This window comes from Mus caroli, chromosome 12, assembly GCF_900094665.2.
Source record: "Mus caroli chromosome 12, CAROLI_EIJ_v1.1, whole genome shotgun sequence".
Classification (NCBI taxonomy): Eukaryota; Metazoa; Chordata; class Mammalia; order Rodentia; family Muridae; genus Mus; species Mus caroli.
Genome location: NC_034581.1, coordinates 102,637,391 through 102,653,200, shown reverse-complemented (window position 1 = coordinate 102,653,200; position 15,810 = coordinate 102,637,391). Strand labels below are relative to the sequence as shown.

The 15,810-nt window shown below is 45.2% G+C and overlaps 2 protein-coding genes across 6 annotated transcripts in view; one reads left to right on the top strand and one right to left on the bottom strand.

Moving 5' to 3' along the window:
- The window catches only part of Ccnk (cyclin K), a 24,291-nt gene extending 13,670 nt beyond the window's left edge, over nucleotides 1-10,621 (bottom strand). Inside the window, exons 1-6 of one of the 2 annotated variants that reach the window (XM_021178525.2) lie at nucleotides 10,372-10,621; nucleotides 10,048-10,190; nucleotides 7,550-7,581; nucleotides 2,975-3,221; nucleotides 2,327-2,408; nucleotides 598-729 (exon numbers count right to left, since the gene is read on the bottom strand). In XM_021178525.2, coding sequence (XP_021034184.1) covers nucleotides 598-729; nucleotides 2,327-2,408; nucleotides 2,975-3,171 — 411 coding nt within the window. In that variant the 5' untranslated portion in view covers nucleotides 3,172-3,221; nucleotides 7,550-7,581; nucleotides 10,048-10,190; nucleotides 10,372-10,621. Of the gene's footprint in view, nucleotides 1-597; nucleotides 730-2,326; nucleotides 2,409-2,974; nucleotides 3,222-7,549; nucleotides 7,582-10,047; nucleotides 10,218-10,371 lie in introns of both variants that reach the window. The other variant, XM_021178524.2, reaches the window with a different exon arrangement.
- Nucleotides 10,606-15,810, top strand: part of Setd3 (SET domain containing 3, actin histidine methyltransferase) — a 74,541-nt gene continuing 69,336 nt past the window's right edge. The window contains exon 1 of one of the 4 annotated variants that reach the window (XM_021178520.2): nucleotides 10,606-10,787. The gene's annotated coding sequence lies outside the window, so the exon portion shown is untranslated. The remainder of the gene's footprint in view (nucleotides 10,788-15,810) is intronic. The other 3 variants (XM_029484883.1, XM_029484884.1, XM_021178522.2) reach the window with 3 other exon arrangements.

The window sequence follows — 15,810 nt, the reverse complement described above, 5'->3', positions numbered from 1 at the left end:
CTGGCGTTCCCCTGTACTGAGGCATATAAAGTTTGCAAGACCAATGGGCCTCTCTTTCCACTGATGGCCGACTAGGCCATCTTCTGATACATATGCAGCCAGAGACACGAGCTCTGGGGGTATGGTTAATTCATATTGTTGTTCCACCTATAGGGTTGCAGACCCCTTTAGCTCCTTGGGTACTTTCTCTAGCTCCTTCCAGATTCATAAGAAGCAAAGACATAGGGTGGTCAGATGGTTGAGCAGGTTACGGTTCCTGCTTGTAAGCGTGACCATCTGACTTTGAACCCCAGTATTCTAGTATGGATTGAGAGAACCGACTCTCTCAGGCGTTCATGTGAAACAAATACAAAATGAACAAGGAAGCAAGTGCAACAGTGCACGTCCTGAGCCAGAGACAACAGCTGAGAACTGGAGTCAATTCAAGGACGCACTGCCATTCTCTCAGTGCTGTCCAGCACATCAGGAGGACCTCTCCTTACAAAGCCAGGGAGGCTTTTCCATAAGGCCCCCTCTTAGGAAGCCAAGAACAAGCAGGCACAGTAGCTAGAGCATTCCAGGTGGTGAGATCTGAAGGCAGGAAGCTACAGTTCTTACCTTTGGGTCATCCCCAAACTGGCCGAACTGGACATCATTTAATAAACTACGAGCCGTTTTGATGATATCTTTACACTTTTTTGGCGTTTCCTCTACTTTCCCAGCCAGAAAAAGACAACAAGCTCCTGTCACCTAGAGGAAGAATAAATGCTCTTTACTGGTTAGCAGAGTCCACGGGGACACCACAAGAATGTCTTGTTTGACCTTTACAGTTAGCAGGCCTCAGTCTCCTCTCCTCAGTTCACCTGCTGATATCCTAACACTGTAAAAGCCTGAGGGACAGTTACAGCCCTAAAGATGAGCGGCTTTGTAAAGCAGCTACAGTTCAGTCGGCAGGTTGTGGGTGCGTGTGCTTCATCAGCATAGCACTCGCCTAGTGCGCATGGCACCCTAGGTCTGAGCCCCTGGCCTGCAACAAAAAGAAGAAAAGTGATTTTTCCAAGATAACTGCCATAAAACAAAGAAAAGAGCCAAAGGACTGAGGTCAATTTCCTCCTCCTGCTCTGCACACAGCAAGTTCAATCTGTCCATCTACACTTGCTGTCCTTCCTGTTGTGATCTACTGTGTACACCCCCACTCTGCTCCCCAATTTACATACTGAAACCAATCCCCAGAAGGGAAGGAAAGAGGCCTGAAGGAGCCTGCACGTCCCTACCTCTACCTGAGGACGCAGCAAGGAGGCACATTTCCTATGAAGAACGAACGGGCTCTTACCAAACACTTCATCTAGTAGTACCTCGAACTTCTGACTTCCAACACTGAGAGGAATTATGTTTCTGTTATAAATTACTTAGTCTAAAGTTTTCTGTTACAGCAACAAAGGAACAAGCCAGAGTCCTTCCAGTTGCTTCTGGGTTCCTTTAAATCTACATGACATGCTAATGCCCTCTTCTGCTGTGTCTGACTGAAGACAATGGCAGTGTATTTATTTATATAAATAAAATAAACAATTCTTAAAAAAAAAAAAAGACCCTCTCAAGCCATCAAGAAAAACAGGTATTAGAGGCTTACTCAGGTATTAAAGGTCTGACTCAGCTCTCGTTTCTGCATAGGGGCTTTTATTTTACATGTATCAGTATTTTGCCTGCATGTCTGTATGTACAAGGCATGCATGCAGGTGCCCTTGAGGCCAGAAGAGGGAGTCCTACTTCCTGAATCTGGAATTACAGTGAAATGGGGTCCTCCTTAAGAACAGCATGTGCTCCTAGCAAGCCAGTGGAGTTCCTGCCTGGCTGGTCACTATGCCGCATGCCTCCTTCTGCTTCTGCCCATCTCAGCCCCTGAGCACTGGGAACTCAGCTGTCTCCTGGCACTCTCTCCCTTGCCTGGGCTGCTTCCCAGATATAATTAACAACTCCCCTTGGGTAGGTATCACAGCCCTGTCTGTACAACTCAGTTATGGCCTTACTTAAACTCAAGTATTATGTTGGGAAAGAGAAAAAACCATATAGATGTAAAATGGCTAGAAATTATGTGCTTAGCTAGTTCAGAAAAGCAAAAAAACAACCAGCAAAAAAACAACAAACCAGCCACCTAGTAACTGTTATATAATGTACAATAAGACTGTTGTCCATGTGACCCACAAAGAAAGGATTTCAACAAGGTAAATTAGAAACAACACAATTCAAAATGAAATCATAAAAACAAGCACTTTCTGGAAAAGAAGAAAAACCCCACTGGCTATTATCTCCAGTCAGTGGACAGAGCAGCATGCCAAAATTTACTTACGTATCTTGGGAACTGTTTGAAGGAATGGAACATATAAAATCGGTGAAAATAAATGATTCCAGTTGCCAGGGTGTCATAGTGTCTGTCATTCTGGTTAAGGCTTTAGCTAGAAATGGCTACAAATATATTCTTAGCTAATTCAGAAAAGCAACAAAAACAGACATCAACAATACCAGCCATCTAGTAAACAGGAATCTTAGGGTGCCTATATTCTAGTGTCAGAGTGAGTACTGCCAAACTTGATCTGTATTTGCCCCCAACCCTCACCCCTGAGACAGGGTTTCCTGTGTAGCCTTGGCTGTCCTGGAACTCATTCTATAAACTACCAGGCTTCAAACTCAGACACTGGCCTGCATCTGCCTCCTGAGTGCTAAGATTAAAGGTGTGGGCACTGCCACCACCCACTTCAGCTTGAGCCCTGATCTCAATAGGGCTGGCTTTCTCTCCAGGTGGCTATTTGCTCAATAACTGAACATATACATTTAAATGATAAATCAACACACAGGACTATTCCTGAATAGCCAATTAGATAACTTCTACCTTACTGTGTGAATGCAAATAAAAGACTGCATGCTAGTCGACAGTAGCTAATCTAATTCTTGGTGATGGGAGTTTATTCACAACAAATCCCACAGAGATTCAGGATACAACCCCAAACGTGTGCCCACATCAAAGATGAAGCGAGCCCCCTCTCGGCGGTACCGGGCCTCAGTGGCTGGATCGAGTCCTTCAAGTTGTGAGGGTGTATGCGCTAGGTCCTTCTTATCCCAGTACCAACATGGTTTTGTGTGGTCCAGGTTTGCTGACGTGACTGAAGGGCTTGAATTTTCTTTGTTCTCCTTCATTTATTGAAGTATCTTGTTCTTCCCCAATGGGACTCTGGAATGTTGTAATCCTAAGAGAAAGAAAAGATGCAAAATTGTAAAGGATGCCCCATTACTAACAATACTAATTATAAATCATCACAACCACAGAGCAGGACTGATGCAGGACCTCATCCCCCAACATGCTACTGACTGCTCCTTAGAAGTCCAGGGTATCCGCCCCAAGCCCATTTGATACACATCCCAGTGGACTCCAGTACTGATAAATCTGAGCTAATAGCAAGTTAGGATAGCATTCCACATCATGAAGTCTACAGGGTCAAAAAGAAACACAATTTTGGAGGAAGCTTAAGTACACTCTACTTCCTTCCTGCCTTTCCTCCATGACATGTGGCCTCTGCTGCTGCTTTCCATCCCATTCTGCAGGACAGCCTGGACCTGGGGGACACGTTAAGTCATGCTCCCACATCACCCATCTCTACCATTAACACCTACTGGTCAGATTTCCCAGTTTTTACTTTACTTGTTTTTGCTTATGGATGTCACAGGATGATTGAACTCACACCTACAAAAGTCTCTGGCCTGTGGGGAGTGGGGTGGAAGTGGTCCATGAGGAAACATCTCCTTTAGATCTCTTTTGTTTCTCTCCCACTCAGTCCTAGGTTGACAGAAAATGGAAGCCAGGTGTTTACCAAGGCCACCACAAGTCAATGCCTTGTAAAGTGACTGAGAAGCAACATTTCTACCCTGGCAGCAGAAGAGTTCTAAAGGAGGTGGTGGAATCGGGCAGTCAAGTGGGCAAAACCCCAGTTTCAGGCCCAGGCCAGGGCCTACCATCTAGTCTAGTCTAGAGGCCTACCTTCTTCAGGGCTAGTCTCATTTCTGGTGGAAAAGCTCACATGTGGAGCAGAGCATTCTGCTCCTGGCACCTGACAGTTCTGAAGGGAATCTAATCCTTCCCGCAGCAGGAACAATGAAGCAGCTGGAGACTATATCAGCTTGACTTCATAATTTACATGTTAATGTGGGACTGACTGCTGACTTAGCAACATAGCTAAGACAACTCCAGAAACCATTCTATTCAAACACCCTTCTCACCTCCTGACCTGGCAGATATCCAAGTTTAACAATTTACAGCAGGCAAGGCTGGGAGAAGCTAGTGGTCTCCAAAGTTCCTTGTCTGAGTACAAAATGGTACAACTATCACAGAGAGGAAGGACACATGTATTTGCTCTTTGAAACTTAGCAATTCCACTGCTAGAAATCTTTAAAGACACCATTCCAAACATGCAAATATATGCACAAAATTATTTATGGCAGGCTCATTTGCAAGGACAACTCACAAACATTAAAAAGAAAAACAGGGTCTGAGGGCTGGCTCAGTAGTTAAGATCACTAGCTGCTCTTCCAGAAGACTGGGGTTCAAGTCCCAGCACTCAAACGGTGGTTCACAACCGCCTAATTCCAGTTCCAGGCATCCAAAGCACTCTTTTGGCCTCTTTGAGCACAGCATGCATGTGTACAGACATATATGTAGGCGACCAATACAAATACAAAAAAAAATTTATATACAAATACAAAAAAATTTTTTTATTTTTATTTTTTATTATTATTTATATTATTATAAAATATTTTTATTTTATTAAAAAAAAAAAGAACCACATGTACTGATAATAGCTGCTCAAATGCAGAGCTCTAAGAACTCGCAGCTAATCACGGTATGATGGGGTGCAGGACTGAAGCCGTACAGTTGTATCCTTGTCCTCCACAGGCACCAATACCTGACCATGCCTTTACACAAGAACCACGATTTGAAGGCCAGGCACACTGGCTCACTCCAGCACTCAGGAGGCAGAGGTTTTCTATAAATTTGAGGCCAGCCTGGGCTACAGAGTGAGTTCTAGGACTACATAGAGAGATTTTTTTCTCAACAAAACAAAAGTATAAAAGGAAAAATAAGACACATGATTTGGGCTCCTTAAAAATTATCACAAGAGGGCTGGTGAGATGGCTCAGTGGGAAGAGTACCCGACTGCTCTTCCGAAGGTCCAGAGTTCAAATCCCAGCAACCACATGGTGGCTCACAACCATCCGTAACGAGATCTGGAGCCCTCTTCTGGAGTGTCTGAAGACAGCTACAGTGTACTTACATATAAAAAAAAAAAATTATCACAAGAAAACAAATGTCAGGAGAGAGCACAGTGAACAGTGCAGCCTGCAAGCCTGGAGTAGATGCTGCTTTTATCAAGCTATCAAAGAAAATCTCAACATTTAGGGAAATTCAAAATGCAGACTGCATATAGAGGAGGTAAGAGAGAATTACTGTTGTTTCTTAGGGACAAGAAATTTTTACTATATTATAATCACAAGGACACACAACCAAAGCACGTCAGAAGAAGTGCTATGCAAAATACTTAAACTTTGGTTGAAACACAAACACATGTGAACAAGGCAAAAGCCATCTGTGTTTAGTAAACAAGTAGTCATGGCGCTCTCTCTGACACAACACTAAGTCAGGTGAATACTTAGGGGTCAGGACTCCTCACACTACACGGGAATCCTTGGGTAGCCAAGAGCACTTGTATGTATGTGCAGTGGTTTACATCAAACCACTTAAATGGAATCAACATACAAAGGGAAGAGCGCAGTACTGGTGACCATCAAGAAGTGAGGCGCCGAGAGACACTGCCAGCCAGGCACTGCCTACCTCCAAGCTTGCCACATTCCTCTTCTGGGCATCATCCCCAAAGAGAGCCACAGGGCTGCCTGATCTTTTGGTTTTGCCTTTAGGACTTCACAGACTAGCCAAGGGAGGGCAAGGCAGGAGGGGAAGAGAGGGAGAAGAAAAGGGAGGAGGAGAGAAAGAGGAAGAAAGGAAGGAAGGAAGGAGAGAGGGACGGGGAGAGGGAAGAGTGTGGGAGAAATTGATCAATATGGAAAGGAAGCACTTTCTCTAAGGAGGAAGGAAAGGAAAAGCTGGACAAAGGGGGAGGAAGCAGCTCCTAAAAGAGGATCTTGGGGCACCTCCACACCTTAAGCCCAGGCTGGCCCAGCACGCACAATCATCCTGTTTCAGCCTTCCAAGTGCTGGGATTACAACTGTCCACCACCATAGCTTGCATCATTTTCTCTCTCTCTTTTTTCCTTCTCTCTACACAACCCTGGTTATCTGGAAACTCACTATGTAGAACAGACCAGTCTAGTCTCCAACTCATAGAGATCTACTTGTCTCTACCTCCCAAGTGTTGGGACTAAAGGTATGCACCCCCACATACCTGGCTTTTTTTGTTTAAAATTTTAAATATCTTATATTAATTTATTATATATTTTAAATTTAATTTCAAAGTTTACTTGTGTATGTGTGAGAGAGTGAGGGTGGTGTCTGAGTTAGAGTTGGTTGGCTATGAAGCTATGATCCAGTCACAGTTCAAAATTTTGTTAGTAACCATGTCACATGTTTTCTTAGTCTCAGAATTTATCACTAAGAATTTCAAGTTAATAGAGCCAAAGAGACTGACTTGCTGACTCTGCCTAAGACACTCTGTTTCCTCAATCTATACACTACTTTGTGTCTGTAAATGCAACAAGGCTTTGCAGAGCACTTTTGTCAAGACAGGTCTTCTTCATCTTATAGCAGCTGAGTCTGTAAACTTGACCATTTTTTATTAAGTTACACTTTGCCAGCATGGGTATATTCTCTCTGCCTCTACAAACTGTGGAGCTAAGGATGTAGCTTATTGGTATGGTAGAATGTTTGTTTAGTATGTCACGGACCTAGAGTCAACTTTTAGCACTGCAAAGAAAAAGAAAATCTCAGGCTCACCTAGCATGCTACTTATTTTTACTACATGGTCTGTGTTCATTTATTAACCCGAGAAGCACAATTCTTTTAAAAAGATTTTAAACTATGTATCTCTGTGTGAGCATATGCCAGCACCAGTAGAGGCCAGAGGCTGGAGTTAACAGGTGGTTGTGAGCCACCCGAGTTTGGGTGCTAGGAACCAAATTTGAATACTGCTCAAGAGAAGCAAGCACCTTTTCTTCTCTTTTAATGACTACATTCCATAGAAAGTTCTTTTTGGGGAGGGGGGGTAAGGGTGTTTTGTTTGCAAGTATGTCTGTGTACCATGTGCATGCCTGGTACCCTTGGAGGTCACAAGTGGGTGTCAGATCTGCAGCAATTAGAGTTACAGACATTTGTGAGCCACCATATGGGTGCTAAGAATTGAATCTGGGTCCTCTGAAGAGCAGCCACTGAGCCATCTCTCCAGCTCCCAGTATACAGTCTTAGTTTTTGACAAAGCATTATTCTAACAGAAAGAACCATGGTTCTTAGATACTTTTTCTCTGATTCAAATATCAATCAGAGTAAGGACAAGACCACAACCCCATAGCTTACCTCTGAAGATCTTTCTTCAGGCCAACATCAACCTGCCAATCAACAAGGCTAGGTTAGTAATATGAACACAAATCAACTGAACTGCATCCTGTCTAGGACACACATACGCCTTGAAATCTAAATGCCCTTATGTTCAGCATCCCTCTATTTATAGTGGAATAAACCCTGGTGTATGCACACATGAGGGTGTGGTCTCTTGTGTGGCACACACAGAGGCCAGAGGACGGCATAAGCACGTCTTCCTCAAGCTGACTTTTTGAGACAGGGTTTCTCACGGAGCCTGGAGAAAGGTCAGCAGGTGGGCTGGGCCACCAGCGATGCAGCAGGACCCTCCTGCCTTGCAGCACTGCAGTTCGAGGGGCGCCATGAGGCCCAGCTTTTTCTATGGGTGCCAGGGGTCTAAAGTCTGGTCTTTGTGTTTGTATAGAAAACGCTTTAGCCACAGAGCTGTCTCAGGCCTGGTTTTTATATGTATTTTTAGAAAGATTTTTTTTTTTTTCACTTGTATGTGAATCACATGTATAGAGGTGCCAGTAGTAAGGAGTGGATTCTCTGTGGCCGGGACTATGGGTTTTCAGAAACTGCCCGTCATGCGTGTTCAGAACAAAACTCATGTGCACTGAAAGAACAGCAAGTACTCTTAGCTACCAAGCCATCTCTCCAGCCCTGGTTCTACCCTTTAACAACAAGAATGCAATCTGTATCACTTAGCTTTTTTCTATCAGAAGTTGGATCATTAATCAGTTCTTACATCAAAGAGACAGCTGATCTGTACTTTAAGAAGATTCTAGACAGGGATTGGTCTCTATCACAGTCCTCCATCGATAACTGTATTTGTAGTACTTCTCAAAAGCTCTCAACAGTTACGTTACATTGAAATTACTCTGCAACATAAATGCTATGTAATGTATCTGCTCTTAAGAATACGAATTAAGCTGGGCGTGGTGGCGCACGCCTTTAATCCCAGCACTCGGGAGGCAGAGGCAGGCGGATTTCTGAGTTCGAGGACACCCTGGTCTACAGAGTGAGTTCCGGGACAGCCAGGGCTATACAGAGAAACCCTGTCTCAAAAAACCAAAAAAAAAAAAAAAAAAAAAAAAAAAAAAAAAACGAATTAGACTTAACCTAACTAGCTACTGTTTAAAAGATTCCTACAAAAAAAGGAAACACCTAAAACCAATTTTATTTATTGTGGGCAATTTTTGACTTGTCATCGATTATTTAGCAAACAAAGATTTTGGCAACACTAACAGCTTCTCTCTCTCTCTTTTGGTTTCTGGGATACTGCTTCTCTATGTAGCCTTGGCTGTCCTGGAACTTGATCTGTATACCAGGATGGCCTTCAATTCAGACAGATCTGCATGCCCCTGTCCCCAAGTGTTCTAATTAAAGATGTGAGCCACCACTACTACCCAGCTGACACTAACAATTTTAATCAAAATGTTTACCAACATTACTATTACTCAACTATTATGATTCATTCAGCAAATAGTTTACTAAGTGTCATATAATGTTCTAGGTATTGGGGCTTGAAATCACTACACTTTCATGGGATCACTCATAAAAAAACGTAAAGGACACCCACAACTGCAAAATGCTGCCCAATTATTCTTTAAAAAACATATATCAAGATACCACCTGTGTGAAGTTTGTCTTTAAAACCTAAAAGGCCACTCTTTAGCTAAGACTCATGGCACATGCCTTTTTAATTTTAAGCCCAGCATTCTGGAGGCAGAGGCAGGAAGATATTTTTGCGCTGGAGGCCAGCCTAGTTTACAAAGAGAGCTACACACTAGCCAGGGTTATGTAGGAAGACAGCCAGCCAGTCTGTGATAACTGATTTTAAACACTGAATGACTTATGGAAAGCTGTGTTTTACTGGTAGTCCAAAGTTAAGAACACCACCAAGTATACATTAGGCAGGTTAAACTGCTTAAACCTTTTCAGATTAACATATAAATGTTATTTCTCAACTTAATAAAGATCAGTTCCCCTAACACCGAGGCAAACCAATCACTCAGGAGAGGATGACGTCTGGGTAAGAACGAGTCTTACGGAGGAAGTCCCTTTTCATTCCTGGTCCTATCTGAGTTCCGTGGTTCAAGAGTCACGGAACACTTTCCAAAGCCTCAATCCTACTTAACAGAGGGATCCACAAGCCGTGGGTGACCGGGTCAGTCTGAGGCAGGGTCTGTGTAAGCCCCGCTACCCTTTTCATCCTCGGCTAGGAATCCCCCAAATCGCAACTACTTTCCTCTGCGAGGTCAGCTTCCAGTTCTAGGCATTAGCGGAGCACCCCACAGGAGCCGACCCTGTCCCGAAGCTCCCTCGCCGCCAACTCCGCGTCGCCTGCTAATTTCAACGTGCATCAGGGATTCCAAGGAGGGCGGTGGAATCCGGACTCTCCCGTAGAACCCAGGCAGCTGGAAAATACCCTCCTCGGACCACCAGGAGCGCAGACGGTGGGCGGCGCTGCCCGCGGCCAGCTAGATACTCACCCCTCGCCTCAGGCAAAACCCTCAGCGACGTCTCTCCTTCCTGACAGCAGCCATCTTGGAGGTGGAATGTCGGGGAACTACGTCATTTCCCTGCGTCTCGGGAAGTTAAGAAGCGGCCGGAGGGGGCGGCGAAAGTCAGGTGCCTGTCAACCAATTAGAAGAAAGTAAAGCTAAAAAAAAGAAAAAGAGTAACGAGTCAACAATCGCCGCTCCGCCTACCCTGCGGCCTTGTGGACTGCGGCCCGTAGGGGGAGGGGAAACACTCGCACACACCCTCCCACCGCCCCGCCCCCTTGGCGAAAGGGAGTTCGGGAGCAACCGAACCTGTTAACGGAACTTCGGCCCGGAGGCGGAGCCAGGGCGCCCGTCGTTCATGCACAGCGCGAGATCTAACCAATCGAGGCTTCAGATACGGCTCCGCCCCTGTTGCTGATGTCCAATGGCTGAGCAGCACCCTGGCTGGAGGGCGGGTGGGCGGCGGGGCGGAGCTGCGCCGAGGCGTGTTAGGTGCGGGCCAATGAACGGCGGCGGCGGAGGCCCGTGGGCGGGGCCCAGGGGCGGGCGGAGCCGGGTTGGGCCTAGGCGGCGGGGTTGTCTCTGGCTGCCGTCCCGCCCCTCCCGTCCGGCCGCTGCCGCCGCCGCCACCGCCGCCGCCGCCGCCGCCTGGGGGTTGGTTGAGGCGGACGGTGGGGTCCCGGCCGGAGTGTGGCGCCGCCGCTGCGCGGAGACGAAGCAGGCAGGTGAGTGAGGACGGCAAGCACCCGCGTGCGGCCCGCGGGCTGAGGGGACGGGGTTCCACCGCTCCTTAAGGAGGTGAGGCCGAGCGTGCGGGCTCCGAGGTCCGGTGCTCGGCCGCGACCGAGTTCTCAAGGCCTGGGAGTCTGTGCGCTCCGAGGCCCGGCAGGCCCGGTCCCTGAGGGGACTGGCGAGCGTCTGCAGCTTCCCTCTGCCACCGGGACGGGGGCAGGCGGCAGGTTCAGGGCGCGGCCTGGGCGCGGCCTGGGCGCCGCCCTCGGGTGCGGCCGGGGCCCGGAGCGCGCGCGGGGCGCTGGGACTGCGTGCAGCGGGCTGCAGCCTTGGTTTCCTTCCTCCGGCGGCAGGCGCACGCGGCTTGGGGCCGAGGTGCCTCTGCAGCTCTCTGTTGCCCACGGGGAGCCCGGCCCCCGCGCCTTGTCCTCCACTGCCCGCTCGCAAAGGCTGGCGTAGAAAATAGGTCAGGTTTCTTCCCACGCGCCCCTGGCCCAGGTCCACACGCGACGAGCGCGCTGCGAGAGAGGAGCGGTCCGTGCTCTCCGAGTTTGCCATTCCGATTTCCAACTCTTCCTTCTCGTGGCTGCAGCCTGGGCATGCGACTCTGCCTCTTCTCCCCGCCTGCCACTCTTGGAGAAGGAACTGATTAGTGACGTGCGCCACTGGCTGCCGAGGGGCCTCACCCCCTCCGCGTCGTGTCGGGAGAGGACGTTGGTGCGTTTCAGGAGGGTGCAGGCGTGGAAGATGACTTGGGACATGCTGTAATCCATTTCTAAACGAAAACGGTGTTGTTACCGAAGTAAACACACTTGAACAGGATGTTGACAGCCATCTTGCCTTTGCAGACCCTTAAAAGATTTGAGGTTTTACTGATAAATGTAACAGAACTGCATCCAGGAAGGCTGAGGCAGGGAATCAGGAGTTTCAGGCCTGCCAGAGCTACATAGGGAGACCCTTTCAAAAAACACACCAAAACTAAAACCAGACTTGGACACTGAAAGTGTGGGTTTTTCATATGTAAGTGATACTGTTCCCATTTCCCTTTCAAAGGCGATGCTGAGGGTGTTTTTAAAATGAGTTTTAAACAGTGATAGTCTTGGGGAGTTTTAAGTGAACGCACCCTTAAAATACAGCAGTATAAAAGGACATTTCCTCTCCAAGTTAAAAAGTTTGTCTAGACTCACTGGAACCGTTATATTACCTATAGTGTGCATGTAGGCTCCTACCTGTAGAGGCTCACTTTATAGATGGGTCTCTGGGGCGCTGTAATTGATAGTATGGTGGAATTCCAGCCATTTGAGAACAAGTTTTTCTAGGGCTTAAGAAAACAGTTTGCAAAGCCAAGTTCTGAAAAGCTACAGAAAAAAAGAAAATCTTACTGGGACTCTAAACAACCTTGGTCTTTATTGCCCCTACCTGCTTTTCACCGTGCGTTCCTTTCTCTTGCTTGAGATATTACGAATATCTGGATATGCGACTCTAGTTCCCTTGGAGGGAAGTAATTGCTGTTTCTCCATCCTTTTTCACCGTGCAAACATCTCAGTGGAGCTATGCTGGACTTGAAGATCCAAACATTGTGCTGATGTGGTTCTAGCAATGAGAGTTTCTGTTCCTTTTCTGTTTATAAATGCCCAGTAACATTCTCACTGAAATGCTGTTAGCTGCGCCTTGTGGCAGAGCTAACATTAGCCCCTGCTACTCAGGGGCCTGAGGCAGGAGGATCTTAGGTTTAAAACTAGCCTAGACTGTGTGAGAGACCCTGACTGGCTGGGGATCTAGCTCAGTGTTAGAGTGTTTGCTTATTGTGTGAGAAGGCCTGAGTTCCATCTTCAGTACGAACACGTCATTGTCATTAACTATCTTTTTTATGTGATGCATATTTAGGCCAAATTTAAAGATGATTAAACCATTTCTTTAGAAGCCACGTGATTATAAGACAATGAGGAGGCAATATTCAGTTTTTTATTGTTATGTTCCGTAGGTCAACCACTAGAAAACTGTTTCTATGTTGAGCACTGTGGTGAACAGTCAGTAACCTAAATCTTGATCACACCTCAAAGGGAATGTTAAAGATGACAGTGCTCAACATAGTTGCACCAGGAACACATAGAGTAGATTTGCTTGTAGTCAATCTAGGAGAGTCCCCAGTCCACAGAGGATGTCCTTATCCCACCCTTCAATGCTTCAGACCTTATATGCAGTGGGAAGAATTTGCATCTAGCTTGCACACTAACCTCTCTCAAGGTTTGTTGTCTGTATAGTACTTCCAGTGCTTACTACAATGTCTCTGCCATGCAAACAGTCGTCACATGTGTCCTTCAGGGAGTAGTCACCAGAAGAGCTTTGTATACGTTCAGTAATGGTGAACTCCGTCTGTCCCCTTACCTATTTCCATCTGCTGGTGGCTGAATCTGCAATGGGACATTGGACGGATTGATGCTGTGAGGATGAAATGCTGGTAAAACTTGTGAGTGAAATACACTATGGCCTCTGCAAGCAGGGCGAGGCTTTCTAAGTTTCTGAACTGTTTTACTTACAGAGTCTGTCTCAGTTTGACTCAGAAGTAGCTGCTAGAAATGGAACTGTGTTTGTTGTGTATAGTTTGCTGGAAAGTTCCCATCTTTAGAAAGTGGTGGCCTGCTATTGGCTACCGAGCCTGGTGATTTTCCTGGAGCAGACGAATTTCAGTGTGTTTCCTCTTAGAGCAAAGTCCTGGGAATGGAGGCAAGCTGTGTTGTTCTAAAGAAGCAGAGGAACCATTTGTTACAATTAGATTATTTTAACACAACAGTGAATATATTGTTCTGTTGCAAAGAGCAGCTGTGGGCAGGTATTTGCTTTTTCAATTAGCTCATGATTTTCACTATTATGTTTGGACTCACTCTCTGTCAGAAAAGGATGTTTGGAATTGTTCTGTGGCCTTTTACTTCTACTATAATGACACCAATTCGTTCTGATTTCTATTCAGCCACTTGAGATTATTAGTTATCGAAAAGGTCTCTTATGCTTCAGGTTTTCTAGTTTGCACCTTTGCTGCTTTATTTCACAAAATTGATTTCTTCCATTGGTTTTCACTTTATCTCTTCCTTATCCTTAAGATTGGAGTTATTAATCATTTAGAAATAAAAATATTAATTCTACAGTAATTTCTCTCTTGGTTAAACATTCTAACAACCTTTTGATTCTTTAAATTTTTTTTTTTCTTTTTTTTTTTCGAGACAGGGTTTCTCTGTGTAGCCCTGGCTGTCCTGGAACTCAGTCTGTAGACCAGGCTGGCCTCGAACTCAGAAATCTGCCTGCCTCTGCCTCCGGAGTGCTGGGATTAAAGGTGTGCGCCACCACACCCGGCTCTTTAAATTTTTTGATTAAACAATTTGTGTGTGTGTGTGTGTGTGTTAAGTATGTATTCCTGGTCTCATGAAGGTCAAAAAAAAAAAGGATTACCTAGAACTGGATTTACTACATGGTTGTGAGCTGCCAGATGTGGATGTCAGGGACCAAATGCAGGTCCTCTGAAAGAACATGAAATGCTGTTATCTAAGTAATCATCTCTCTAGTCCCTTAGTGATACATTTTCTCTTACAAAGAAGTTAAAACAAAGCTTAAATATATTAGTAGTCTCATGAAAAAAACTTTAATTAGAAGAATATGCAGTAATAGTTTTTTGTATTAAGTTTGTCTGGTAACTTAAGCCAGGAATAAACTTCATAGACCTCGTTTCCACTTGGGAATCTCCTCTAGGTTTTAGAACTAAACACATCTTTAGACTGGTGCACAAAACAGGTATCAACAAGTTTCAAGTGAAAAAAAAAGAAATAAAATAATTATGCATAAAATTCAATATAAAAGCTTAGAATGTTTTTCTTTTCTTGTTTAACAAGTTTTCCTGTTAGTAGAGACAAGGATTTTGCTGAAGTTAGGCCTTGAAAGGAGACTGAGTGATTTCTGATTACCAGCCCACAGTGAGTGTTTAACTTTTGGCAAGTCTCATCTCAGTGACGGGCTTGGGCGGGAGGGAGAGCAGATGAATAGAGCTAGAAGCAATGTTCTAACTGTCGAACATGAGAAGTAGAGATGGGATAGAGAGAGTACAAGTGATTGGATGTCTACAGTAATGCTTTTATACATTTTTTCCTTTTTTATTGATACATAAAAATTGCACATACCCAGAACTCAGTAATACTTGGTGTTTTAGGGGTAACACTGTCTGTGACTCTGAGTTTCAGTTTCTTTTTGAAGTACTGGGTTGAGCCCAGGACCTCCCAGGTAAGTGGTATAAATCTCTAGGCCTTTAAAAAAGCTCTTATTCTGAGGTAAGGTCTCAGTTGGCTGTGTTGTGTTGTCCTTGAACTTTATGCTTGCTTGCTTGTTTTTTAAGACAGGGTTTCTCTGTGTAGCCCTGGCTGTCCTGGAACTCTCTGTAGAGTTTAAAGGTTGGCTTTAAACTTAGAGGTCCACATGCCTTTGCCTTCTAGCACTAGGATTAAAGGCATCTGCTACCATCGGCTGACTGTTCTTGAACTTTTGACTCTCGCTTCAAGTTTCCAAGTAGCTGGCTGACAGACAGATACCTTACACTAAGTTCTCTTCCCCACCCCTGTGCTCTCCCTGAGCTGGCATTCTTCTTGTCTCAGTCTCCCAATTCATTTCCATTTTAAAGATTACAGTTCATTAGGGCATGGTGTGGTCTTAAAGACATTTACAACTGGGAGGTTTTAACAACTTCAGTTTTAGAAAATAAGCCTGACTTCAATGTCAACAGTTTTCTAAATACAACTAAGAAAAAGTAAGACTCAGGAATGAAAAGTACTATTAAAGTTGCTTTTACTCTGAAGGATTGATTAGTGACTAATGAAGTTTTTGGTTTGTTAATTACCATTGTCATGGTCATCATGGCTTCTGCAAGTTTTTTTTTTTTTTTTTTTTTTATTTTATTTTTTGTTTTTTGAGACAGGGTTTCTCTGTATAGCCCTGGCTGTCCTGGAGCTCACTTTGTAGACCAGGCTGGCCTCG